The sequence below is a fragment of the Crinia signifera genome, chromosome 3 (genome assembly GCF_055691185.1).
Source record: "Crinia signifera chromosome 3, ASM5569118v1, whole genome shotgun sequence".
NCBI lineage: Eukaryota > Metazoa > Chordata > Amphibia > Anura > Myobatrachidae > Crinia > Crinia signifera.
In genome coordinates this window covers 171,354,461-171,382,371 of record NC_139219.1, presented here as the reverse complement: position 1 = coordinate 171,382,371, position 27,911 = coordinate 171,354,461, and the positions used below count along the sequence as shown (strand labels likewise).

At 44.8% G+C, this 27,911-nt stretch overlaps 1 protein-coding gene across 1 annotated transcript in view; it reads left to right on the top strand.

The window, feature by feature from the left end:
• QRSL1 (glutaminyl-tRNA amidotransferase subunit QRSL1) overlaps nt 1-21,051 on the top strand; it is a 65,505-nt gene extending 44,454 nt beyond the window's left edge. The window contains exons 10-11 of the mRNA XM_083176949.1: nt 11,582-11,787; nt 20,703-21,051. Of these exons, the coding sequence (XP_083033075.1) occupies nt 11,582-11,787; nt 20,703-20,914 (418 nt within the window). The 3' untranslated portion in view covers nt 20,915-21,051. The remainder of the gene's footprint in view (nt 1-11,581; nt 11,788-20,702) is intronic.
• The last annotated feature ends 6,860 nt before the right edge of the window (nt 21,052-27,911 follow it).

Sequence of the window (27,911 nt, the reverse complement as noted above, 5' to 3'; positions counted from 1 at the left end):
AGTATGCAAATACTTTTATTTATTATTATTTCCTTTCTCTTATCCAAGAGGAAAACTGAGGTCTGAACTAGCTTTGTGCTTTGAGGGTGTCTGTATTTTCCATGTTAATGCATTGATTAATCTTAAACAATCTGTGCTATACATACTACTAATATAAAGTGTCTTCTGGAAAAAGCCAGAGATTGTGCAAGCATGAGCTATGTGATGACAGCATGTGAAGTGCAATCGACGTAGCAACCTTTCCTTTATTATATCTGCTTGGAATTCATAGTTTAATAAATGACTTATTCCTTTACAGTAAATGTAGGAGGGTGGTCAGTCACACAAGACCTCTTATTTTCTCTCACTTTCAAGTATATTGTTCAGGAGATTATTGGGGTGTGCTACCACTGGACAATATTTAGACAAGCATCATATGGAAAGAAGAAGATTTGTCACAGTGTGGTGCACCACAGAGAAGAACTCATAAAATATAAATTTTATTGACTAATAATATAAAAAGCAAATCTAAAAACACACAAATGAGTGTGACAAACTTAAAATGTTGGTCATATCTTTAACATAGATAGTAAGGGATCTTATGGTCAGCACAGATCAGGGCCTGCGGAACCCGCTCAGCAAGGGATGCAAAGCACGGGGATGCCAGCCAGCAGAGGCGCTCTCCCTGCTCTGCACCCTGTCGGCTGCCACAATGGGCTCTTGCACCGCACGTTTTGAACTAGATGCGATGCAATCTAGTTCAAAAAGTACCTGCAGCACATACTTCATGTGCTGTGCCAAGTGATGTGCGCGGGAGCACGAATCTCATCGCACCGCCCCGTCGCACCTTGTATGGGTGGGAATAGTGCTCAGTTATTTCAAAAAAGGGGAAAACAGGAAGGTTACGTAAAGACCTTTGCTGCCCGGATGCTAAAAATATATTCACATATATCTTAAGTAACTGAAATAATACAGAAATATACTGTATAGTGCAATACAGTAAAGTAAAAAAAATGGACTGGTGAATACTATTGCAATTACCCTTAGCTAGGTGAAAATAGACCTTAAAGGTGTATCTTTTAGGAGTTCCCTCTGGCAGTGTCTCCTATCGTGTGGTTCCAATTAAGGCCTATTTTCAACCAGCTAAGGGTTATAGGGCAATCGTATCCACCAGTCCACCTTTTTTTTTACTTTACTGTATTGCACTATGTATTTCTGTTTTATTTCAGTTACTTAAGATATAGGAGTATACCTGTTACCATCCGGGCAGAGCAGGTCATATGTATACAATATACTGTGACAGGGGGAGGAGGGGGAGGGGGAGGGGGGGGGAGGGGGAGGGGGAGGGGGAGGGGGAGGGGGAGGGGGGGGGGGGAGAAGTGGTGTGGTCACATAGTAGTATCAATTCACATTATAGCACACACCGTAATGCCCAGTACACATTACAGCACACACCGTTATGCCCAGTACACATTCCAGCACACACCGTAATGCCCAGTACACATTCCAGCACACACCGTAATGCCCAGAACACATTACACCACAAACCGTAATGCCCCCCAGTACACATTATAAGCAATGGTTAATTGCTGATGCCACTGGATAGAACACTGTCCCTGAATGATACACAATGTGCCACACACTGCAATGTCCAATATGTCACAAACATACCTCCCAACACTGGAGGCAGAGTAGAGGAGACATCTGCGCGTGCCTTCGGCACGCGCCCAAAATTAGAGCGTTCACCTACTACCGTGGTACTCCTGCGAGACTACATCCCCCATTTTTTCCGCTGTGAGGGCATGGTCAGCTCTCTAAGAGCTGTAGCCACATGGGGTGCGGCCATGGAAAATGGAGGTGTGATACACATATGCCCACAATAGTGCAGTGCCAGATACACATGACCCCAAAAGTGCAGTCCGTGATGCCCAATATACCTGTGCCGCATACTGTGAAGCCCATTATAAATATGGTAACCACAAAAACAGGAGTAAAACTTAAGGGTTCTGCGCCAGAGGTCGCTACAGAAATCGGTATGGAAGGACAATCCCAAACACTTCCTCTGGTAGTTCCTTAGGTCCTCCTCCGTCTGGGGTGCTGCCAACAGTACTCCGCCAACGCGTTTTGACCCTTGAACCAGCGGGTCTTTCTCAAGGCTTGTGTAGTAGTGGCAGATCTTCATGTCTTTATTTATAGGTCTCTTCATCGATGGTAGCGCGGCAACAGCTGGCATTTGCCGTCTACGTCCTTGTAGCCGCTCACTTCCGGGTTGGTGACGTCGCAGTACGTCATTTCCGGCCATTGGAACGCATTGTGCGTTCCATGCCGCTCTATTACCTGTAGTTTCACCAGAGATTCAGTTGGTATGCGAAGTTCCGGTTTTTGGAACGCACCATGCGTTCCACGTCATTCTGCTGCTTATATCCTGCTTCCTTGAGACCATATTAATGCGGAGGGAGTCCCCAAATGTAAAAAAATATACATAGATTCACCTGAGGTGTCAATTAACGTCCTTTAGGTCTAAAAAGGGAGCATGAAGAAATAAATAATGCTTAGGACCCATACTTATACTGAATAAATTAAAAATATGGATAAAACATATAACATCCTGTATATTTACATGGCAAAATTTTACCAAAAATGTGGTGATGACATATAAAAGGCAAAGTGCACATGGATAAAATTATGATAGTGTTTCTACTATTCTTATAAAAATTAGATGTCTAAAGTGTATAAGAAGATTATAGAAAAAGCTTATAAAAAACGCTTATAAAAACCAATGATAAAAAAAGGGGGGGAAATAGGAAAAAAAAAGGGGGTATTTATAAAAACCATTTGATTTCAAAATCGGCGTTTAGGCCTTTAGGTTTCAGAGTGCCAAGGTCGTATATGCAACGCATCTCTGTTTTGGCCAGGATGGTGTTGAGGTTACGTTGTCTATTATTAGTTTTGACACTTTTGATGGCCATAAATCTTTTAATGCCATCAACTGATTTATTATGACACTCTTTAAAGTGTTGTGACAACGTATGTGTTGGGAGCCCTTTTTTTAAAATGTTATATGTTTTATCCATATTTTTAATTTATTCAGTATAAGTATGGGTCCTAAGCATTATTTATTTCTTCATGCTCCCTTTTTAGACCTAAAGGACGTTAATTGACACCTCAGGTGAATCTATGTATATTTGTTTACATTTGGGGACTCCCTCCGCATTAATATGGTCTCAAGGAAGCAGGATATAAGCAGCAGAATGACGTGGAATGCATGGTGCGTTCCAAACACCGGAACTGCGCATACCAACTGAATCTCTGGTGAAACTACAGGTAATAGAGCGGCATGGAACGCACAATGCGTTCCAATGGCCGGAAATGACGTACTGCGACGTCACCAACCCGGAAGTGAGCGGCTACAAGGACGTAGACGGCAAACGCCAGCTGTTGCCGCGCTACCATCGATGAAGAGACCTATAAATAAAGACATGAAGATCTGCCACTACTACACAAGCCTTGAGAAAGACCCGCTGGTTCAAGGGTCGAAACGCGTTGGCGGAGTACTGTTGGCAGCACCCCAGACGGAGGAGGACCTAAGGAACTACCAGAGGAAGTGTCGGACCCCCAGCCCTGTTACCCGGGACCGGACTAGTGACTATCTAGACTACATGCTTATGAACTGATTAATACCCAGTTCTGATCCACCTCTTGGTAATTAGTACCTAGTCCCCCTGCTTGTCTGGATTTTATGATTGTTTATGTATTGTATTGTGTGTTTTATGATTCTTTGTGTACATGTTAATAAAACAGGCTTCACTATTATAAGCCCTTCTCTGTTTACATGTACTGAAACATTTCACCCATCAGAGGAATTTGACTGGATGCAGGTGGAACACCATTTATATGGAAGTATTATCTTTTGATTTCCCCCATTGCACTTTGTATTAGACCCACTCACCCTGGGCTTTTTTTGGGCGCTGTTTGAAATTGGTATACCCTTTCTTTCTCCCATTATAAATATGATCCGCACCGTGATGCCCATTCTACATATTCCGCACACCGTGAAGCCCATTATACATATGCCGCACACTGTGATGCCCATTATACATATGCCACACACTGTGATGCCCATTATACATGACACACACTGTGATGCTCCATTATACATATGCCACACACCGGGATGCCCATTATACATATGACGCACACCGTGATGCCCATTATACATGACACACACCATGATGCTCCATTATACATATGCCACACACCGTGATGCCCATTATACATATGACGCACACTGTGATGCCCATTATACATATGACGCACACTGTGATGCCCATTATACATGACACACACCGTGATGCTCCATTAAACTTATGCCACACACATGATGCCCATTATACATATGCCCCACAGCGTGATGCCCTATTAAACATATATGTCACACACATGATGCCCATTATACATATGCCACACACCTTGATGCTCCTTATTAATGAGCATCAAGGTGTGGGGCATATGTATAATGGGCATCATGTGTGTGGCATATGACATGTTTAATGACTCATTAAACTTTAATGAGTCATTAAAGATTTGCCACAGTGCACACATGATATATCCATTATACATCAGTAGGTATGCAGGCTGGAGTCAGACACAGTTTAAAAATTAAACATCGATTACCAGATGCAGGGAGATGATTGGGAGGAGCAGCGGCGTTGACGGCATGTCATGAGGCATCAGGGAAGGAGGAGGAATAAAAGCGTGATTTCTAGCGCTGGGGATGGGAAGGCAAGTGCTGCTGTGCTGTGTGCTGTTCCCTCACTTGGCGGCAGGAGGTCAGATAGTGACCTCCTGCCTCACTATTTGACCTCCTGCCGCCAAGCGAGGAACCGCTACACAGCGGCAGCCCGGCAGGAGGTAAACTTTACCCTAAAGCAGGGGTAGGCAAGTAATTTTTAACGGAGTCCGTATATTTTTAAATATTTTGATCGAGGTCCAGAACAAAAAAAAAAAACACACACACACACACATAACAAATGTCAGCGGCACTCTCCAGACTTGAATAGCAGAACAACTTTATTACAACATGTTTCGGGGTAGGTACCCCGTCATCAGGGTACCTACTCCGAAACATGTTGGAATAAAGTTGTTCTGCTATTCAAGTCTGGAGAGTGCCGCTGACATTTGTTGTTCTTCTATTTGCGGTACATTTACCCACGGATGGCACCAGAGCATTATACTACACCTGGAGGGATCATTTGGAGTGCTGGGACATACCTGCTTTTGTGTGTGTGTGTGTGTGTGTGTAATATATATGCACAAAACTCCATCCCATTCACGTGAGACGCCCCTCCCCATTCCCCTCCGACTGCATAGCATCAGTTAAAAAAAAATCAATACTCCCATCCTATATTAAATCTTACTGGGAGTTGGCTATCACGATCTCGGCTGTTCCCTGCTGCCACAACTACTCCGAACAGGTGCTCATGCTGTCACAGCTCCCGCTGGGACTTCCTGCCACCGCTTGTAGACTCAGAGCTGGCGCCGATTCTGTTCTCCTCCTATCTGTGCGCGTCAGCCCCTGCTCATATGAGGCGCGGCGTGAGCCCCTGCTCACGTGGGGCGCCGCGTCAGCTCGTCAGGGGAAGGGGACGTCATGACGTCTCATTTCTCCTGTCATTTCTACAATCAGTGGGCGGTCCGGACATCTGGCTTCTGCGGTCGGGTTAGCTAACAGCAGCGGTACTCGGGCTACATCAGTCCCCGAAACCCCGCTGGCTGTCACTCTCCCGGACCTGACAGCGCCCCCCCCCCCTAGTTACGGCCCTGCACACACACACACACACACAAACATTTGTCATCCATTGCAATCCTGGGGAAGGGTACTCTAACAAATTGTCCCTTTATGGACTATGGAAGGGAGGGCGCAAAATTTTAGTTTGCAGGAGGGCGCCAGACACCCTAGCACCGGCCCTGGCACAGATGGTGTAATGGTTAGCATTACCACCTCACAGCACTGAGGTCATGGGCTTTAACTGTGCGGAGTTTATATATTCTCCCTGTACTTGCGTGGGTTTCCTCCGGGTACTCTGGTTTCCTCCCACAATCCAAAAATATACAGGTAGGTTAATTGACTTCAAACAATATTATCCCTAGAATGTCTGTGTGTGTGTGCGTGTACATGTGGTAGGGAATATAGATTGTAAGCTCCACTGGGACAGGGACTGAAGTGACTGTTCAAATATTCTCTGTAAAGTGTTGCAGAATATGTGTGCGCTATATAAGAAACTATTAATAAATAATAAATTATACATACCCCTGAATTCCCTCCTTACCCCCTGAAACCATCCAACCACTCACCCAGCTTATCAGAATCACTGGAACTAGAAGCTTACAATTACATGTTTAGTAAATACAGTACCTGCTACAGGGCCGCCAACAGGGGGGGTCTGGGGGTACTTGAGTCCCAGGGCCCGCTGCTCTGACAGAGGGTAGGGCCCAGGCAGCTCTATCTCCAGCAGCATGGTCACTCGCCCCCCGTGGCTGCCCCTTCACTGTCCTTTGCCCCAGCTCCCAGTTCATTACGGGCCAGGTGCCGCGGCGGCACATTGTGACATTGTCAGTCACATCTTTCAACAACAAGCCGGCCGGGGGGGAGGGAATGCGTGCCCACTGCCCACCAATGTGTATATTTGTATACAGCCACTGCCCACCAATGTGTATATATTTATACAAGCCCACCAATGTATATATTTGTATATGCCCACAGCCCACCAATGTATATATTATTATATGCCCACTAATGTGTATATTTGGTACTTATGTATTATCTGGGCTCCCATGTTAAATGCACCCCATTTTTTCATACCCCTACTATCCAACTACGCATGGAGTTGATTTTATATAGTGTGGCGAGCGCAGCGAGCCACCGTGCCCGAAGCGTAGCGAGCCCCGCGAGGGGACACGGTCTCATTAAAAAAACGGGAGCCCAGATATTACATAAGTACCATATTTATATATATCCACTGCCCACCAATGTATATATTTTTATATGGCCACTAATGTATATATTTTTATATGCCCACTGCCCACCAATGTATATATTTTTATATGCCCACTAATGTGTATATTTTTATATATCCACTGCCCACCAATGTATATATTTTTATATGCCCACTAATATGTATGTCACACAGTATGAGCCAAAAATCACATTTTGGGCCTTATTCCAGTTCACTCGGTACTTCTATGTTAGTTGGGTGCCCACTAAGCTATTTGCTTAGTTTTCCGCGTCTCCTCGCGGGGCTCGCTATGCTCGCCACGCATCAGGCTTGCTGCGCTCTCCACACTATATAAAATCAACTCCATGCTGACATGGATAGTGGAGGTATGAGAGTACTAACTATAGTGGGCACCCAACTAACACAAGTACCGTTCACTCTTTCTGACAAAATCCTTCTTAGATGGACAAAACCATGTGCACTGCAGGGGGGGGCAGATGTAAAATGTGCAGAGCATTAGATAAATGTGCAGAGAATTAGATTTGGGTGATTTATTTTGTTTCTGTGCAGGGTAAGTACTGGCTGCTTTATTTTTACACTGCAATATAGATCTCACTTTGAAGTAAAACCCCACCCAAATCTAATTCTCTCTGCACATGTTACATCTGCCCCACCTGCAGTGCACATGGTTTTGTCCATCTAAGAAGGATTTTGTCAGAAAGAGTGGACTAGAATAAGGCCCTATGGGGCAGATTTATTTACATGTCCCTAACATTCTTTATGAAAGTTTTTTTTTTACTCTTTTTAACAATAGGGGGGGGGGGGGGGGCGGGGCTCCTATTTTGTCAGTCCTGGGCCCCACAATTTCTGATGGCAGCCCTGACCTGCTAATTACTGCAGAACTATAGGTAAGAAAGAAAGGGGAGTGAGAGGTAGGTAGGAAGGAGTGAGTGAAGTGCAGGCAGCACCATCCTTTCCAACAGGAGTACAGGGGGAAATGCACGGTCACCATCCTCTGCCTAAAAGCCAATCCCATAAAGGGGAAAGACTATGCACTTTCTAAATGTTCGTCAAGCCTCTGTGAGGTACAGGGGTCAGAGAATGATGGAGGGAGTGAGGTACTGGGGTGGGAAAATGATGGAGGGAGTGAGGTACTGGGGTGGGAGAATGAAGGCAGGAGTGAGGTACTGGGGTGGGAGAATGAAGGTACAGGGTTGTGATAATAACATACATACATTTTATTTATATAGCGCTTTTAGGTACAGGGTTGAGAGAGGTGGGAGTGAGGTACAGGTATGGTACAGTGGCAAGATCTGGAAGGAGGGAGATACAGGGATGAGGAAGAGGAGCAGGGGAAGAGGATTATAAACACATGGGAGGTAGGAAACACAAAAACACAGATTGGATCATTTTTTTAATTATAATATGGTTTCTTTTATACTATGTACTGTTATTTAAAAAAAAAATATATATATATATATATATATATATATATATATATATATATATATATATATATATATACAATTGATTTTACTCTATTAAAATGTATGTAAGTGCCAATAGCACACATGCACAGAAACTCAAACACAAGTACAGCAGACTACCAGAAATCCAGCAGCTCCTGTTTGAGTAACGACCCCCCCCTTTAATCTGCCTCTGGTTTCTGTAATTTTGACAGGCTTTTAACTAGTTAGGTATTCTCCCGACACTAATAAAAATGTTCAATAGAAAGTATTTGAAATGATCACACAGGTCAAGGCCAGAATTTACTACAATGCTGCTACTATTCTTACATCGAACACACACCCCCCTGCATTCTCTAATGATGTACAGCCAGGATCTGACTTCCTGGAACAAGAGAAGAGTAAATACGGCAATAGGTAATTAGCAGATTAATTCCCTTCGGGAAAAGCATAACCATTGTCAAAGATATTTTGTTATAACGGTTATAAAATATGCATTAAATTTGAAATAGCGTGGAAGTAGCAATTGCATTCAATCTAGTAATAACCATCACAAATATATTAAAACAAGTCATAAGTTAATATTCCCTAGAGAAAAACAAAAGTACATTTGGTAAATATTTCAGGGAATACTTTCAGTCAAGAACCCAAATTCTTACATCCCAACATCTGGGTGAGGGTGACGCATAACTCTATAATGCACCCCTTCCGCATGCATCTGAACACCCCCCCCCCCCCCCCCATTTAACATCACACTGATTTGGTGCCCCGGCCTCTGTCTGCAAAGTTTAAATGTAGTGCTGCATCCATTCACAACATTCTGCCATGCAGAGTTTGGTGGCTGATAAGAACCACATGGCCCATCTAGTCCGCTCAATTTTTAACTTTGTTACTTCGAACCCTATTAGATCCTTAGGTGTTTGTAAGGATACATTTATGCATATTCCAAGCATGTGTAAATTGCTCAAGAGCAATTTAGGGGGACAACCAAAGTGTTGTCCCCCTGGAGTGCTTGTACTGAGTTGTTTGCTTAATAAGAGCAGCTGCTAAGGTGGGGAGGGTCAATCCCCACAAAAGACTTAAAACAAGAACAACACAGGGGAAAGCAGTGCTCAAATTCTAAAAGATTGTGAATCAATTGAATAAAAATGTATACATTTAATATTTAAATTCAAAACATGTAAGAAACTAATTAAAATGACACAATGCATGATACTTATGTGGAAAAACCGTTTAAAAGATATTATATCAATGGCTGGGTGATCAGATCTCACGTGGGTGGATGACCCCAAATCAGGGTAAGAGTATGTCCTGCACTGTCTATAATGCGATGGTCCCAAATGATTGGAGTCCTGAAATTGCGGCAATGGATTGTCCTGTGTGCCCACCGAGGGAGTGGCTGATGTGATAAGCCTAACTGCAACCTTGTGGCACTTTGTATCCAAGATGACAGGTATTTTAGCTGAAGACTTCCACTAGTTAGGGGACCCGTGGTCAGAAGAATGAGCAGGTAAATGTTCCCACATTCTCACTGGATCAGGATAGCCAAAAACAGCACCACCAACGCGTTTTCCTGGACTAACGCCAGCTTTGTGTAAATTGCTCTACTGTATTTGCCTCTACCACCTCTGATGGGAGGTTATTCCACTTTCCCCTTTCTTGAAGTAATTTTTCCTCAAATTTCCCCTAACTTGCCTTCTTCTAGTTTACATGTCATCATGTTCTAATACTTCTCTTCCTTTGAAGAGTGTGTCTCTTCTGGACCTTGTTAAAGCCATCAAATTCTATGTTAGTTTCTATCATGTCCCTACTTTCTCCTCTTTGCTCCAAATAAATACACATTAAAATCTTCTTTTAGTCTTTCGGGTTTTGTGATGTAGTCCATCTTCCATTTTATTTGCCCTTCTTCGTACAGTCTTTAATGTATTAATATCCTACTGGAGATATTGCCTCCAAAACTGAACACAGTGTTCTAGATGTTGGCAGGCAAACATGTGACACAATCCCATACACTAGTATCCTGTTGTGTAACTAAATATATTTGACACGATAAGTGCTGCTGGATTAACTATTAACCAAGGATACATAAGTAGACCGTAAAGGAAAGGCCGTAACAAAAACATTTTCTCATAAACCATATTGACATACAGTAGTAGTGTTCCTTACTAGGTGAATTTACAGTATTTTATTGAAAACAGTCCCTGACTTAATAGTGCATCACCAAGTTTGATTTTGATTTATGTAGAGGGTTGACACTACTAATTCTCCCATATCCATTTGACAGGTGCCGGATACTTTGCACTGTCATTAGCACTCTTCTAGTCGCATGTGATCTGAGAGATACTTTACTAATTTTGTTTGTGGTTAGTCCAAGTGAGGCAATCAATGGATTGTTGACTCACAAGCAGAGCCCCTTTCCCTCTTGTGCTTTTCGTTTCCTCATTTATATCATCATCTCCTCCCAACTGCCTACCAGGGGACCTATCCCTTGGATTTTACCGCCTAACTCTTTATTAGAAGGTACAAGACTGCTGATGCAGCAATGTTTAGAAACCTTGTTCCTGCCCTTTTGTTTTGTTAATACTGTTTATGTAGCTTGTATGAAGCTGTAGACCCTTTGTGGCACCATATAAATAAAGGATTTTAATAATGTATCAAATCTGGTGTCTCTTCATATAGGTAAAAACATTTTTAATTAAAGTAACTGTTGGCAGTAGACTTGTTACATTTGTTGACTTTGTCAATATTTCACTCCCTAAGGCGAGCTCAGGGAGAACAGAAATCTCCCATGGAGCAGAAGAGCAAAAAGTTCTGCTCTTGAACTTTTCAATGCCATGAGGCACGAGGCGAATCCTCATTCTACATTTTAAAAATCTTATATTTAGGTAAATGAAACCATCTTGAAAACTATTTCTGTCAAAAGCCATCTAAAGTTAGTTAGATTAGGATGGTAGTCATGTGATTCTGAAAGAATATTGCAAAGTAAATATTGGATAACATTGTTTTATTGTTAAAAGGGGTTTTAATCATTTCTTTAGATATAAGTAATCTTATGTTTGTATCAAGGGATCAAACTTGTACCTGTATACATTGTATTTGGTATGTAAACGATGTATCTGACGTTCTTATTGATGCTTGCAGCAATTATGAGCAATATTTCCTGAAGGCTCAGAAGGTGCGACGTCTTATAGCAGATGATTTTGTGAATGTTTTTCGATCTGGTGTGGATTTATTACTTACTCCCACCACACTGGGAGATGCAGCGCTTTACCAAGACTTTATAAAAGAAGATAATAGAACTCGCAGTGCTCAGGAGGATGTTTTTACACAATGTGCCAACATGGCTGGTAAGCATTTTTTATTAGCAAATCAGAATACCACTAGAACAGTGGTTCCCTACCCTGGTCCTCAAGTACCCCCAACAGTGCACGTTTTCCAGGTCACCCAGCAGGTGAACTCATTATTCAGACACATTTTAAATGATCCACAGGTGGAGATAAATCTCACCTGTGATTCTGTGTGGAGAACTGGAAAACGTGCACTGTTGGGGGTACTTGAGGACCAGGGTTGGGAACCACTGCACTAGGAGAATGAGAGAGTACATTTTTAAGAAAGACATGTACATTTTCTTATTACGTATTTGTTTTTTTAGCCATTGATTTCCTTCATCTATTGCCTAATGGTCATAGTAATCTTGTCTGTTTAGTTTTGTTGCTACTCACGGATGAAATATGGATGCTGACTTATACTTTGGGATTGGCTGAAACATGAGGCATGGAGTCTATCTGACAGTAGTTTTAACCAGGGGCCCCATCAAGGATGTTTGGGCTCTGCTGTGCCAGGCATGCATGTTGCGACCTTCTGACCAGGTTTCCAACTACAGGAGCTGCTATTCACTGGAATAGGACCTGATAATACACTGTAAGGCATATTAAGATAATTGTCGGACTGGATAATTGTTCAGGAACCGGCTTGGGTCATATAGGAGAATTACTGTAGGATGAGTGAACGGAGATCACTTAGGGAAGATTTGTCCCTTTAAGTTAAAAACAGTGCTGCCCACATCCCTATGAGAGCTGCAGCAAATTTTCATATTCCAGAGACCTCAGAAGAGAGAGGGGTCGGACAGAATAGTTAACCAACCACGGAAGGCCTGCAGGGTAACCAGGTAACCAGTACCGCCAGGCAGGCCTATAAGTTAGAGCAACAAAGTCCAAACCCCTTTTTTAAACAATTATTTCAGAGAGGGTCTTATCTGCCCATACTGTATACAGTGTGTGTGTGTGTGTGTGTGTGTGTGTGTCACATACATATAGATAGATAGATAGATAGATAGAGAGAGGAATGGAAGAGGCGGCACTCAAAATTTTTTTTTATTTCCACTTGCACCTTGACAAAGGGGTGATTAAGACCCCGAAACATTGGTCATTTGAGTGCCGCCTCTTCCATTCCTCTACCTACCTGTCCTGGAAGGCAACGGGGTATTCGGACCCAGCTGCGGGAGTGCCAGGCCTTCTCCATTATCTATCTATCTATCTAAATCTATATACATATATATATATATAAGTTTGGTGTAGTTGCCGGCACTCCGTCGCTGACTGATGATGGACGCCCGGTGCCCTCCTCGGAGATTACCCACTATGTAATGGGCTCTATGCAAAGATACCAGGTTGGCGGCACTCGCGGATGAGTTGAACAAACGACACAGAGTCACAAATGTGATCAACGTTTCAAAGCTACATTGGCTTTTTCGTCAAAAAAAAAAAAAGCCAATGTAGCTTTGAAACGTTGATCACATTTGAGACTCTGTGTCGTTATAAAACGAAAGAAAGGAGGAGCGCACAAGTAAGCACAATTGAACAGCGTTTACTGAAAAAAGTGTAGGCTCACATACAATTAAATAAGCAGTAATCGGCATGTGTAGAAATCACCGTAGGCACGCAAGCTTATAGCACGGACACCGGAGGACATCCAGGGAACCGTCAGATGGTACCAGCAGCGGGAACCACTGTAGCAGAGATCTGATACGTCAGGTGACCTTGCCCCGGGGCGTAGTCACCTGACGTATCAGATCTCTGCTACAGTGGTTCCCGTCTGCTTGCAGTCCTCGTGTCTAGAACGCCGTCTTCGCCGCTGCTGGTACCATCTGCCGGTTCCCTGGATGTCCTCCGGTGTCCGTGCTATGAGCTGGCGTGGTCACCGGGCAGACACACACAGGTGTACTCATTACTCACTGACACACTTCCCAAGTCACCCATAAGGTACACAGGTGGGCACAGTTCCCAGGCATACTCATTGACACTTCCCAGGTTACAGCGCAGACACACAGGTGTACTCATTACTCACTGACACACTTCCCAGGTCACCGCGCAGACACACAGGTATACTCATTACTCACTAATATACTACCCAGGTCACAGCGCAGACACACAGGTGTACTCATTACTCACTGACACACTTCCCAGATCACCTGCAAGGTAGACAGTTCCCAGGCATACTCATCGACACTTCACAGATCACACACACAGGTGTACTCATTACTCACTGACACACTTCCCAGGTCACTGGGTAGACACACAGGTGTACTCATTACTCACTAATATACTACCCAGGTCACAGCGTAGACACACAGGTGTACTCCTTATTAACTAACATACTTCCTAGGTCACTATATATATATATATATATATATATTTCTCTTTCAATGGTCCTGGTGACACAGCTTCACATTGGGATGTAGGAGGGTCCGCAGGAGCCAGGCACCTATCCTAAAGCTTTTGGAGGGTAGGCTCCTCCCCTACTGCATCCCAGATTCCTCAGTTCGTGTTAGGTGCCCACTGGAGTGGGTGCTATTCTAAAGGGCTGCTGGAGCAGCCGAAGGAGTAGAGTTAGTTAGGGTTTTTATTATTTTATTAACTTCTACACTAGCTAGGTAGGCACAGTGTGAGGATTCTCATTAGTGAATCCTCGCACTGCTAGCGCAGCAGGAGCTGACAGAAACGAGTCCTGACAGCTCACTGTGCACGAGGGAGATGCTGTCTGGCCTCCCTGTGCAGCGCTTACAGCTTCTTTTAAGAAGCTGCCTGGGCTCCGGAGCGCTCTGAAACTGGCTTCACGCTAGGTGGGGATCATGGGGGACAGGCGCTCCGTGATGGCGGCGGCCATTTTCTGCGGAGCTTACACACTGAGCTCCTATACTGAGAGGACAGCAGTGTTGTTACAGGCATGTTCCGAGTGGTCCCCAGCTGAGGGGGAGATACTGGAACGAGGAGATCCTACAATGGGAGCGGCTGTCTGGGGGTAGTTGGCGCCAAAAGTCACAGACCCCGCAGCAGCAGGGACTTGGTCCCTTCCCTCACTCTGTTTTTGGCGCCATTCAGAACGCTTGCAGCGGAGCTGAGCTGGCTTACTGATCCTGACAGAGTGATTGGATTTCCTGGGCTTCGCTTTCCCCATTCTGAAGACTACAGAAAGCTAAGTGACTGAGTACACTGTATATAATGTATGTACATTTAATGCTTTGACTGTGTTATTGAGAACATCATGTCTGAGCAACAGTCTGTGGTTTTGGGGGAGGGAGCCTTTAATGCATTGAGCGCTTGCAGTGGTTGTACACTGAAATTTGTCCCTAAGGGGGGCTTTTGTATTTTATGCGCTGCTGTGAAACCCATGGGGAGTGAACCCCAGAGGGTAGTGCATCGGACCTTGCGAGGGCTGAGTCCCTTAGACAGGTCTGAAAATGCTTTGGTGCATTACTGGACAGGCAGAGTGATGGCTGGTAATTTCCCTAGACCAGGGCCATTCTCTCAGCAGTCCGGCCAGCTCTTTGCCTCGGACCCAAGATCCTGACTTCTACAAGTCATGCAGGATACTGCTATGGGAATCAGCAGGTTTAAATTACTTGTTTGACAAGCTTTATGGTTATTCTGGGGGGACCCCTAAAAGGTCTTATTCAGTGCCATTATTAGCTGCTGATGAGGGAGAGTACACAGACATACCCTGGGTTCAGGGTGATGTTTTTGAAGAGTCCTCACCCTCAGGGGTGGAGGATTTGATTACTGCTGTAAACAGACATTGAATTTGTCTGTGAAGTAAAAAACTCCTGCTAAGGTTGGTTTTAAGAGACAGCGTGAGGGAAATGATATCTCTCTGCAGACAGGGGTTTACAAGATTTATTGGAAAACCCCTGACAAAAGGCTTTAGATGCCAAAATAGATGGTTAAGCCTGTATCCTATGCCTGAGGATCATGCAGACCTCTGGGAAAATGTTCCAGTGGTAGAGGCTTCTGTGGTATACTTGTCAAAAGCCACTGTGCTACCAGTGCAAGCCTTCAAGCAAGCAAGTCCTCTGATTGGCTTCAGTCTGGGTCTCTAAGGCCAGGATTGGTGGGTCAGTGACCTGTGCTCTAGTTGACATACTGTTTTGTGTGTGTTGTTACTATGCAGAGAAGTCTAATGCTGCTGCAGAAAGGTGATTCAGGCTGAGCAGGAAGCTTTCAAAATGGCTGCCAGAGTTTCCTCAGTGTTTGGAATGCCAGGAGAGTGCTCTGGCTTATAGCTTGGAAGGCAGATAACAAGTCTAAAAAGGCTTAGAGGCATTTGCTTTTAAAGGAAAGCTGTTATTGGTTTACAACTGGAAGAGATTAATAAGCAGGCCACAGGTGGAAAAAAGCACTTTCCTGCCTACCCCTGCAGCCAAAGCAGACATCAAGGTTTTCTGCTTTCAGGCCATCCTTTCGGCCCTCCCCTAGAGGAGGTGCGTCCTTTTGAGGACAATCTTTTAAGGGATAGTCTCAGTCCTCCAGGGGCAAGGCCCCAAAGTCAAAATTTGGTTCTTTTTATAAGAAACCATAGGAGAGGAAAAATCCTCCGCATACTGCCAGGGGTTTTGCCCGGCGGTGTTTAAGGAGGGGGGACGTCTGTCACTGTTCAGAGACGCAGGGGCACTGTTAGACCGGAACGCTTGGGTTAGAAATATAACCCAGGGTTAAAAGATTCCCTTCAAAGTTCTTCCACCGAGAAGGTTCATTCCTACACCACTACCAAAGGAGGCTCGGCTCCGTACAGCTCTCTTGGGAGCGGCTCATTCTCTTTTAGAGAAGGGTGTGGTAGTCCCGGTCCCCAGAGCGGAGGGAAAAAAGGCTTTTATTTCACTCTGTTTTTGGTGCCCAAACCAGACGGGTCTTTCAGCTGATCCTAAACTTAAAGGCATTAATAGCCATTTGTGGGTAGACCATTTCAAAATAGAGTCTCTACGGTCTGTGCTGCTAAGCCGGGACCAGGGAGAATTTTTAGCGTCCATGAAGGTCCAGGACGCATACTTGCAGGTTTCTATCCACCCGGAACATCAGGCACTATTGGGGTGTGCAATAGGAGACCTTCTCCTGTAATTACAGGCGTTGCCTTTTGGTCTGGCCACAGCGTCAAGGGTATTCACCAAATAATGTCAGAAATGGCGGATGTGCTTCGACTGACGGAAATCATGGTTATTCCATTTTTGGACGACCTGCGGTTTAAAGCGGAGTCAGCAGACAAGTGAAGAGTCACTTGGCAGAAACCATCAGGTTTTGCAGATTCACTGCTGGCTTTTAAATTTACAAAAATCTCAATCGGTGCCGTCACAGAGACTCCAATTCTTAGGGATTGGTCTGGATACCCAGTTGCATTGGGTGTTTCTACCAGAGGCATAGGCCAGGGATCTGGCTGCCTTGGTACAGGAGATCCTAGGGTCTCAGAGCACAGCAGTATGGAGGTGCCTCAAACTGCTGGGGAAGATGATGGCGTCTTTCGAGACGTTACAGTTCGCCAGGTTCCACTCTAGAGTGTCCCAGTGGACAGGGAACACTCAGACCATGAGGTCAGAACAAATGGTGTTTTTTTTCAGAAACTCGATCCTTCCTAAAATGGTGGATGGAGGTGGATTCCCTTCGGGGGAGTCGGTCCCTGCAGTCCTGGAGCTGGGTGGTAGTCACTACCGACGCCAGTCTCAGAGGCTGAGGGGCAGTAGTCGTGGACCTGCGTCTGCAGGGCTTGTGGACTTTAGAGCAGAAAGACTGATACTTTACAGTCTGCCTTACTGATCAACATCTTGGAACTGAGGGCTGTGTGGAAGAGGTTTTCTCTGGCGGGAGAAAAGATTACAAGAGCTCCCTTTTAGGCATTCAGACCGACAACGTCACAGCTGTGGCGTATCTGAATCACCAGGGAGGCACACACAGCAATCTGGCCAATCTTGTGGGCGGAACAGAATGTTCTAGCATTATCAGCAATCTTCATACCAGGAGTGGAGAATATAGAGGCCGACTTCCTGAGCAGGGATAAACTGATGGAAGGAAAATGGAGGCTGAATCCACAAGTATTCCACTAGATTACAATAAGGGGGAAACCCCGGATAGGGACCTGAAGGCATACAGGTTCATCCATCAGGTTCCCAGGTTGTATGATAGGACGTGGGATCCACTGGCAGAAGCAGTGGATGCCATGACTATCCCCTGGGAGGGGAATCTTCTTTATGATTTAACGCCAGTTCCAATGCTGGCAAGAGAGTTGAAAACAATACAGGCCCAGACAATTCCAGTAATTTTAGTGGCCCCAGATTGGCCAGGGAGATCCTGGTACTCGAGGCTTCAGAGATTTTCTGTGGACTCGTGGCGTCTACCTCTGAGGTCAGACCTTCTAAAACAAGGACCGTTCAACCAGCTGGATTCAGCTCGATTAATTTTGACGGTCTGGCTGTGGAAAACGCCATTTTGAGGAATATAGGATTCTCAGAGGCGGTGGTTAACGAAATGAGGAAAGCCAGAAAGTCAGTGTCTTCTGTAAATTATTTTGGGGCCTTGAAGACCTATATTTGGTGGTGTGTAAGACAGAGGTCACGCACATCGAGATTTAAAATGGCTAAATTGTTGGAGTTTTTTACAGGAGGGCCTTTCCTCTGGGTTAGGCCTTCAGTCACTCAGAGTACATATCTCGACCGTGTCAATTTTTCTTTCCAAAGAAGGATTGCGTTAGAACCGGAAGTACAGACCCTCCTGCAGGGGGTTTATCTATTGAAACCTCCCTACAACCAACCAGTAGCGCCAGGGGAATTATCTCTGGCTCTGGAGTACCTTAAAGAGGCGCCTTTTGAGCCGTTAAAGTCGGTTGACCTTAGTTTCCTTTCAGGGAAGCTGGTATTTTTGTTGGCGGTGGCGTCAGAAAGAAAAAAAAAAAAAAAATATCGGAGTTGATTGCTTTGTTCTTCAAGTCTTCCTCCCTTATATGTCATGATGATAGGGCTGCCTTTCGGACAGTACCCCTAGATTTTTACCAAAAGTAGTCTCTGCTTTTCATCTAAATCAGGAGATTGTTCTGCCTGTGTTTCAACCCCAGAGGGTTGTTAGAAAAAGGGACAAATTGAGGAATTTGGATGTTGTGCGCGTCTTGCGCGTTTATGTGGACAGAGTTAAGAGTGTCAGAAAGACTGATACTTTACTGGTTTGTATGACATACACAAACTTAGTTGGCCTGCTTCTAAGCAGACCATTGCTAGGAGGTTGCGCTCTGTTATTGCGTTTGCATATACTAAAGTTGGTAGGCCTGTACCGGCCAGGATTAATGCGCATACCACCAGGTCGGTTGCCACCTCTTGGGCGGTTCGACATGGGGCAACAGCTGAGCAGGTTTGCAGGGCTGCCACTTGGTCTTCTGTTCATACTTTTGCCAAATTCGATAGGTTCCATGAGTTCGCGTCGGTGGACGCATCATTCGGGCAAGCAGTGATGAAAACTGCAGACCTGAGCGTACCCACCCAAAAGGACCGGCTCTGGAACGTCCCAATGTGAAGCTGTGTCACCAGGACCATTGAAAGAGAAAAAGGGATTTTTGTAAGAACTTACCGTTCGAATCCCTTTCTCTGATATGGTCCTGGTGACACAGCGATCCCTCCCTTACGCTCAGTAAGTATGCCAGTGTTCATGATGTTTCATGTTATAATTGGTTGAAAAGTTAAATTTAAAATTGTGCATATAATATGTGCAGGTGTTTGTACTGAGTTAATGTATTCCAGTGGCTTTGAAAGATTGAACTGAGGAATCTGGGATGCAGTAGGGGAGGAGCCTACCCTCCAAAAGCTTTAGGATAGGTGCCTGGCTCCTGCGGACCCTCCTACATCCCAATGTGAAGCTGTGTCACCAGGACCATATCAGAGAAAGGGATTCGAACGGTAAGTTCTTACAAAAATCCCTTTATATATATATATATATATATATATATATATATATATATATATATATATATATATATATATATATATATATATATATATATATATATATATATATATATATATATATATATATATTATATATGCAACATAGCCAGCACCACCCCACTGAAATATCCAATCCAACACACCCCTTCCTGGTACCACCATCACCACCCCCACCCCCAAACTAATAACACACACACACACTCTTTGCACCACTATACCAACAACAACTGCACTCTACACCAAGCCAAAGTATCATACACCACCCCACCAAAATCCCTAACCCAACACACCCCTTCCCGCCAACACCATCCGCCCCACCCAAAATAAACACATTCATCCACAAATAACAAACATAATTCACATTAAAATATATTTATAACTTTAATGGGACGTAGCCCCTTACGACGGTATGAATAGCGCCCGTAGGGCGTGATGAAACACCTAGTGTGTGTGTGTGTGTGTGTGTGTGTGTGTATATGTGTATATATGTATATATATATATATATATATATATATATATATATATATATATATATATATATATTATTCAGACTTAGGCAAGTATTCAATGCCGGTGCGAGCGGCCGGCGAGGGGGTTAAACTGCGAGGATCACAGAAAACCAGTGATCCTCGCAGTTTAACCCCCGCGCCGTCCGCTCGCACTATGCAACGTTCCGGGGGAATCCTCGCAGTCACAGAACTGCGAGGATTCCCCTAAACTGCGAGAGCCGAGGCTAGTGCAGCAAACTCGCTGTAATTAGCCTCAATTCTCGCAGTTTTTGGAGGCACATTCGCAAATTCCCCCTCGCTCAAAAAACGGAGCGAGGGGGAATTTGCGAATGAGGGGGGGTCAGTTGAATACTGACAGGGTGAGCGGTGACTGCGAGCAAAAAGTCCTGCTCGCAGTCACCGCTCGCCCACGGCATTGAATATATGCCTTAGAGGTTAGATGTTTTTCACCTAACTATAATTTGTTTATTCTCTTCTTTTCTTCTTTTTATTTTTCTCCAGGTATCCCTGCTATTACCGTTCCTGCGGGTCTCTCCAGTAAAGGACTACCACTTGGTCTTCAGTTCATTGGGCAAGCTTTCCGCGAACAGCAGCTGCTGACTGTTGCCAAATGGTTTGAGAAACAAATGGACTTCTGCCCCTTAGTATTTGATAGAAATATGGAAAATGGACATATAGTTCAAAAACTTAATAAATCTGTTGCTTCCTTGTAGACAAACAAACAAAACAGTTGAAGTTAAATATGTAAGCATGGAAATTCCATAAAAGGCTACTACTTCTAATCAACAGGAAAAATACACCAACACATGCAGTGTATCCCTAATAAAAGTGATTTGGTTATTTTTTTTAATTTGAATCAGATATTCTATACATACATACATACATACATACATACATACATACATACATACATACATACATACATACTTATATGTGAGTGTGAGACATAGTCACTCTAAAGAGCTCAGTGAATTCAAGCAAATGATTGCGTTAGGATGCCACCTTTGCAATAAGATGGTTCATGACATTTCTTCCTTGCTAAATATTGCATGGACAACTATACATGATTTTAGGAAGATCAACTTAGCCACATAATAGAAGACCACATAAAATCACAGAATGTGGTCAATGAGTGCATGATGTGTAAAAGTCACTAATGCTCTGCTATTTCCATAGCTCATGTGGTTTTGAAATTTCACTGGCATTAATGTAAAAACACAAAAACCATGCAGTGAGCACTTAATCGAATGGGCTTCCATGGTAGAGCTGCATCTGCCATGGAAAGTGGTGAGATGGCATGGTGTAAAGTGCACAGACACCGGACGACGTGGCTAGGTGCTTGATTTTATACACCTGTGGCACCTGATTGAAACAACTGAATTCAATAATAGATGTGGTCATATACTTTAGTCAGTATAGTGTATATCAGAAATGAGAAAAATTAGAGCTTTGAAAATTTGACTTTATTCACATACTATAAATGCCAGGAAAGGTGCTCTTTAATATCTTTGTTAGTGACATTGCAAATGGTATTGAAGGGAAAGTATGCCTTTTTGCAGATGATACAAAGATTTGCAACAGAGTAGACACACCAGGAGGGGTAAATCAAATGACTGATGATCTAAGTAAACTTGAGAATTGGTCAAGAGAATGGCAACTACAGTTTAATGCAAAAAAATGCAAAATTATGCACTTGGGACTCAAAAACCCAAAGGCTCAATATAGTATCAAGGGTACTATAATGGAAACTACTGAGGAGGAAAGAGATCTAGGAGTCACTATTTCAAGTGACTTAAAGGCAGGGAGGCAATGTAACAAAGCAATGAGGAAGGCTAGTCAGATGCTTGGTTGCATAGGGAGAGGAATCAGTAGCAGAAAAAAAGACGTAATAATGCCACTTTATAGGTCATTGGTACGACCTCATCTGGAATACTGTGTCCAGTTCTGGAGACCATATCTTCAGAAGGATATAAATACATTGGAGAGTGTACAAAGAAGGGCAACTAAAATGGTTCATGGCCTACATCACAAAACTTACCTGGATAGACTAAAAGATCTTAACATGTATAGTTTGGAGCAGAGAATGGAAAGGGGGGACATGATAGAAATCTTCAAATATATCAAGGGTTTTAACATAGTACAGGAGGGAAATTTTCTTCAAAGGAAAACAAGTAATAAAACACGAGGACATGCACTGAAACTGGAGGGAAGTAGGTTCAGGGGAAATGTTAGAAAGAATTACTTTACAGAAAGGGTAGTGGATAAGTGGAATAGCCTCCCATCAGAGGTGGTAGAGGCTAAGACAGTAGAACAATTTAAACATGCTTGGGATAGGCATATGAATATCCTTACAAAGAAATAAGGATTAAAAAGGGTTGCGATTACCTGAAGGGTAAAAAGGGGCAGACTAGATGGGCCAAATGGTTCTTATCTGCCGTCAAATTCTATGTTTCTATGTCATTTCTGGGGGATACAGTAGATTTCAAACACATAGAGAAAACTTGCGCAGACTGAAAGTAGATGTATATTCCTTTAAAAAAATACTAATTCTGAATGGGTTGAATTAAACTTAAGTTGTTATTTAAATAATTAAGCTCCCCCAATTTCTGCATGATTTATTTTTATTTGTATTTCAATACTGTTTTATTTTGATTTCCTTTTGTAATTTAATTATTTATTTGGTACTTATGTATTATCTGGACTCCCATGTTAAATGCACCCCATTTTTTCATACCCCTACTATCCAACTACGCATGGAGTTGATTTTATATAGTGTGGCGAGCGCAGCGAGCCACCGTGCCCAAAGCGTGGCGAGCGCAGCGAGCCCCGCGAGGGGACACGGTCTCATAAGAAAACCGGGAGCCCAGATATTACATAAGTACCATTTATTTATTTATATATATATATATATATATTTTAGTGGTGGGCAACGATTACAATTTTTAATCGTGATTAATCGCATGAAATTTTTGCGATTAACTGCGATTAATCGCGCTGATAGGCACATAAGTGCCGCTTACCTAAAATCTCCTTGCCAGGGGTTCCATGCTCCTTGCCAAGGGGGATTGCATGCTTGTTGCATAGTGGGTTCCATGCTTGTTGCCAGGGGAAGTTTACTTGCTTGTTGCCAGGGAGGTTTACTTTCTTGTTGCCAGGGGGGTTTACTTGATTGTTGCCAAGGGGGCTACTTGCTCCATGCCAGGGGGGGTTATGTGTTCCATGCCAGGGGGGGGTTATGTGTTCCATGCCAGGGAGGTTTACTTGATTGTTGCCAAGGGGGCTACTTGCTCCATGCCAGGGGGGTAGGTGTTCCATGCATGGAACTTATGTGTTCGATGCCAGGGAGGTGTTTACTTGCATCATGCCAGGGGGGGGGGGGTTACTTGCTCATTGCCAGGGGTTGCAGGTCCACAGCGAACCCAGAATCCACACTGGGTACTCTGCACTTCCCACCCTGACAGACGCTAGAGGTAAAGGAGCACCTCTAGCATCTGTCTCCTTCACAGCAGCGGCCATATTTGGAGAGGCACAGGGTCTCCGTCTGCATGTGTGGACGGAGACTCTGCACCCCTGTGGCGAATCCCCGTCCGTTTCCCGGTACCCGCCAGCCCTGTTCCCCACTCCCTGCCGCTGCAGTGATTTTCTCTTTCCCCCCCCCCCCCGCGCACGTTAACTGCTGAGCTGTTAATGTAGGTACCAAGTGGGAAAGATGGAAAGAAGAGAAGATAGATGTGCTAGTGTTCATTCCATTCTAGCACCCGCTATATTTGAAAACCAATGTAGTTCCTCTTCCCTGCCTGGGGTGTCACTGTCTTTTCTGGTGTTTCTAGCACAGGTCTGGTTTGCATATCAGTGCTGATATACAGGCCACACTGTGCTAGAAGCACTACAGCAGACAGCGACACTCCTGGCAGGGAAGAGGAACTGCATGGGTTTTCAAATATGGCGGGTGCTAAAATGAACACTAATGTGCGCTCTGTATATTTCACCACTTTTGTACATTAATGATCATACATTGGTACGTAAAAAGACAAAAATCAATAAAAGCTAATTTGTACAAGATTCAATGGGTGGACCCACATTCAGACACACTTTGTTCGAGTGAATATCAATAGATCCGACTTCAAAAAGAGCAAACTTCTTTTGATAAGAAACCCTACGCGTTTCGTCCGTTAGGACTTCATCAGGGGTAAATAGAGATCCAATCTGAATTGTACCATAGGAACCCACAGTGGTTGATTTTAAAAGATTACTGACCACGTCAGTTTTAATAAAACCTCTATCCTGCAGAGGTGTAGGACCAATAAGCCCAAATTTCTGCCGATAATAGCTTGGAAAAAACTGCTCAAAAACAGGGGTCTCTTCCACGCATGTGTAATTAAATATACGATTAGGAAAAAGTATGCATATAACTCCTGTGGGTGTGCGGCTCGCTGCGCACCCATGTATGTGTGTGTGTTTTCTGCATTAACCTCTTTGGAAGTCATATGGTGCAAATCAATTGAACGTAAAGGTACAATCTGCAGGGACAGAAACTGGAGGTTTGGACTGCAAGGCCACGCCCGTTTTGCTGCTGTGGAGCTTTGCTGCACAAATGTGTATATCTCCGCACCGGGTGTCCTAAAGTGTTAACACGTTAAAGCTACAACCTATACACTAAGCCACATGATTTTTGAAAAAGTAGACCGTCTGAAACTCATTAAACTTGAGGCATGTTATGACCTCCTGGTACCTGCAGTGCTTTTCTATCTACACTGACTGAAATTAGTTTCATGCCATGTTAACAGGACATAGTTCTAACAATGTTCAACCTGTACATCTGGCAGGAATCCTGTTTTAAGGGAGAGATCCCCTCTGTATGATAGTTGGCTATACAGTGTTTTTATCATTTTGATCTATATGAGTGTAATTGTCACACGCAGCCGCGGCGGTGCGCGGCGGGCTTACTACTCACCCGTTCGCGCCCGCCGTCGGCTAGCGTGTAGTGGTCTCCAGGTCAGCGGCAGCAGGCAGCGGCAGTCTGGTGGGCAGCAGGCAGCGTGGGACGCCAGCAAGTGTAGCGGTATGTGCTGTAGGGGCGCCGGGAGGCCGGCGCCGCCATCTTGATTAAGGGCAAATAGCAAATTGTTCCTTGTCTGAGGTTTCCGCCCATACTGACCTGACAGCCAATGGCAGCCGCCCTCTAGGGATATAGGGGATCTGCCTAGGCCTGTTCAGTGTCAGTACAAAGAGTCTCCAGAGGCGTTCACAGCTCCCAGCTGACTCCGGCTCTCTGACTCACCTCTCCTGACTTGGTGCCTTGCTTCAGTGCTCTGTGTTGGTCTCGATTCAGCTTAACCCCATCGCTGCCAGATCTCTCCACAGTCTGGTCTCTGCCTGCATCCCTGAGCTTCCTGGCCTAAGTTCTTCAAGTCGTCTGCTTCCAAGCAACTTCCCATTCTTCTGTCATCATCCATCTTCTTTCAGTCTTCAAGGATCCCTCATTACCATCAAGTGCATTCTCTTTCCGGATTTCTTCATTTCCCAAGACCCCAACCTGCAGTCCGCAGTGCTTGAACTGTCATTGTTTAAATGAACTTTTTCTTCTTTACAAAGTGCCGTGCCGGCTCAATTCTTATTACTGCTAAACTGCCACTTAACAAAGTATTCAAGCGTGTATTGTTCTATTTATGAATTCTATTATTAAACCTGCACGATTTAATCCTTCCTCCTCTGGTCCGTCTCCGGTTGCTACACACCACACGACTTCATCCAGCCCTTCAGTTGTGACAGTTTGTACTGACCCGATGGAGTCGGGTGAAGAACAGGCTTCCATGGCGGACGCACTTCACAGCATCATGGCTCGTCTGGAGCAAGTGGAGGCTACCCAACGTCAAGTGGCTCAATTCCTTCAGGTCTTGGCTTCGCCCCCGGCGGCTCCCTCAGTTTCTGTGGCTCCAGCTCCAGAGGTTCCAGTCCCTGTTCCTACACCTGGACCAATAGTTCCTCATCACATGCAATTACCAACCCCCAGCAAATATGATGGTTCTCCGAAAGGATGCCGTGGGTTTCTGAACCAATGCGATGTGCATTTCACCTTACAGTCTTCTCACTTTCCTACTCCCAAGGCAAAGGTGGCTTATATTGTGTCTCTCCTAGCAGGGTCAGCTTTGGACTGGGTGTCCCCTCTCTGGGAACGTGCTGATCCCCTGCTCAATGACTATGAAGCTTTTATTACCTCTTTCCGTCACATCTTCGACGAACCTGGCAGAGTGTCGTCTGCCGCTACTGAGATCCTGAGAATTCGCCAGGGTAGTCGCTCAGTGGGACAATATGCTGTGCAGTTCCAGACTCTGGCTTCGGAACTAAAGTGGAACGAAGAGGCTCTCGTCTCCGCCTTCTGGAATGGGCTGGCAGGTCGTATCAAGGACGAATTAACTACCCATGACTCTCCTGCTACTTTGGCTGAACTCATCTCCTTGTGCAACAAAGTAGATCTACGGATGCAGGAGCGTCAACTAGAGAGAAATCGCTCCGACCGTCTCCGCCCTCGTCTCACCACCAACGCTGTTCCTGTTCCTAGACCTGGGCCCTCCACAACCACACCACCAGACGAACCCATGCAGATCAACCGCTCTCGGCTTTCCTTTGAAGAAAAATCCCGTAGACGTCGTGAGAATCTTTGCATGTACTGCGGTTCTTCCGCTCATCTGTTGTCTTCCTGCCCACTGCGTCCGGGAAACGACCGCTCCTAACCTCCCCGAGGGAGGCCAGGTTAGGAGTTTTGCTTTCATCTCCCTCTTCAACTGTGCCCACCATTCCTGTTACTCTTGTGTGCCCTCAGGGAAAAATCAAGGTCCAGGCTCTACTAGATTCCGGAGCAGCCGGGAACTTCCTTTCTTCCTCTTTCGTTCTTCAACATTCCTTGACGGTGCAACCTTTGGCCCATCCGTTGGCTCTCACTGCAGTAGATGGGAGTCGCATCAGCAGCGGGCAAATCACCCTTCAAACCGATCCAGTGACAGTTCTCGTCGGTGCCTTACATCAAGAGACTCTAGAATTTTTTGTCCTTCCTCAATCCTCACACCAGGTAGTCCTGGGCCTACCATGGCTTACTAAGCACAACCCTCATATTGATTGGACCAGTATGGAGATCACAGCCTGGGGTACGAACTGCCTAACTACTTGCATGCCTCGTGTCATTCCACTCCATCAAACTAATCCTCAAGAAGTAGGAGGTTCCAGTCTTTCATCTTCACCAGCTCCACCCTTGTCGTTACCCACACCATATCTTTCTTTTTCTGACGTCTTCAGCAAAGGAGGTGCCGATACCCTGCCGCCTCATCGTTCCTGGGACTGTCCGATAGAGTTGATACCTGGGAAGTTCCCACCGCGGGGCCGCATCTACCCCTTGTCTCTGCCAGAGACCAAAGTCATGTCTGACTACATTCGAGAGAACTTGGATAAGGGGTTCATTCGCCCGTCCACTTCGCCAGCCGGAGCGGGGTTTTTCTTTGTGAAAAAAAAAGATGGAACCCTCCGCCCGTGTATCGACTACAGGGGCCTGAACGATATCACGATCAAGAACCGCTATCCTTTGCCTCTGATCACCGAATTATTCGATAAAATCCGAGGGGCTTCCATCTTTACTAAACTGGATTTAAGAGGGGCGTACAACTTGATCCGTATACGATCTGGAGATGAGTGGAAGACGGCGTTCAACACCCGAGA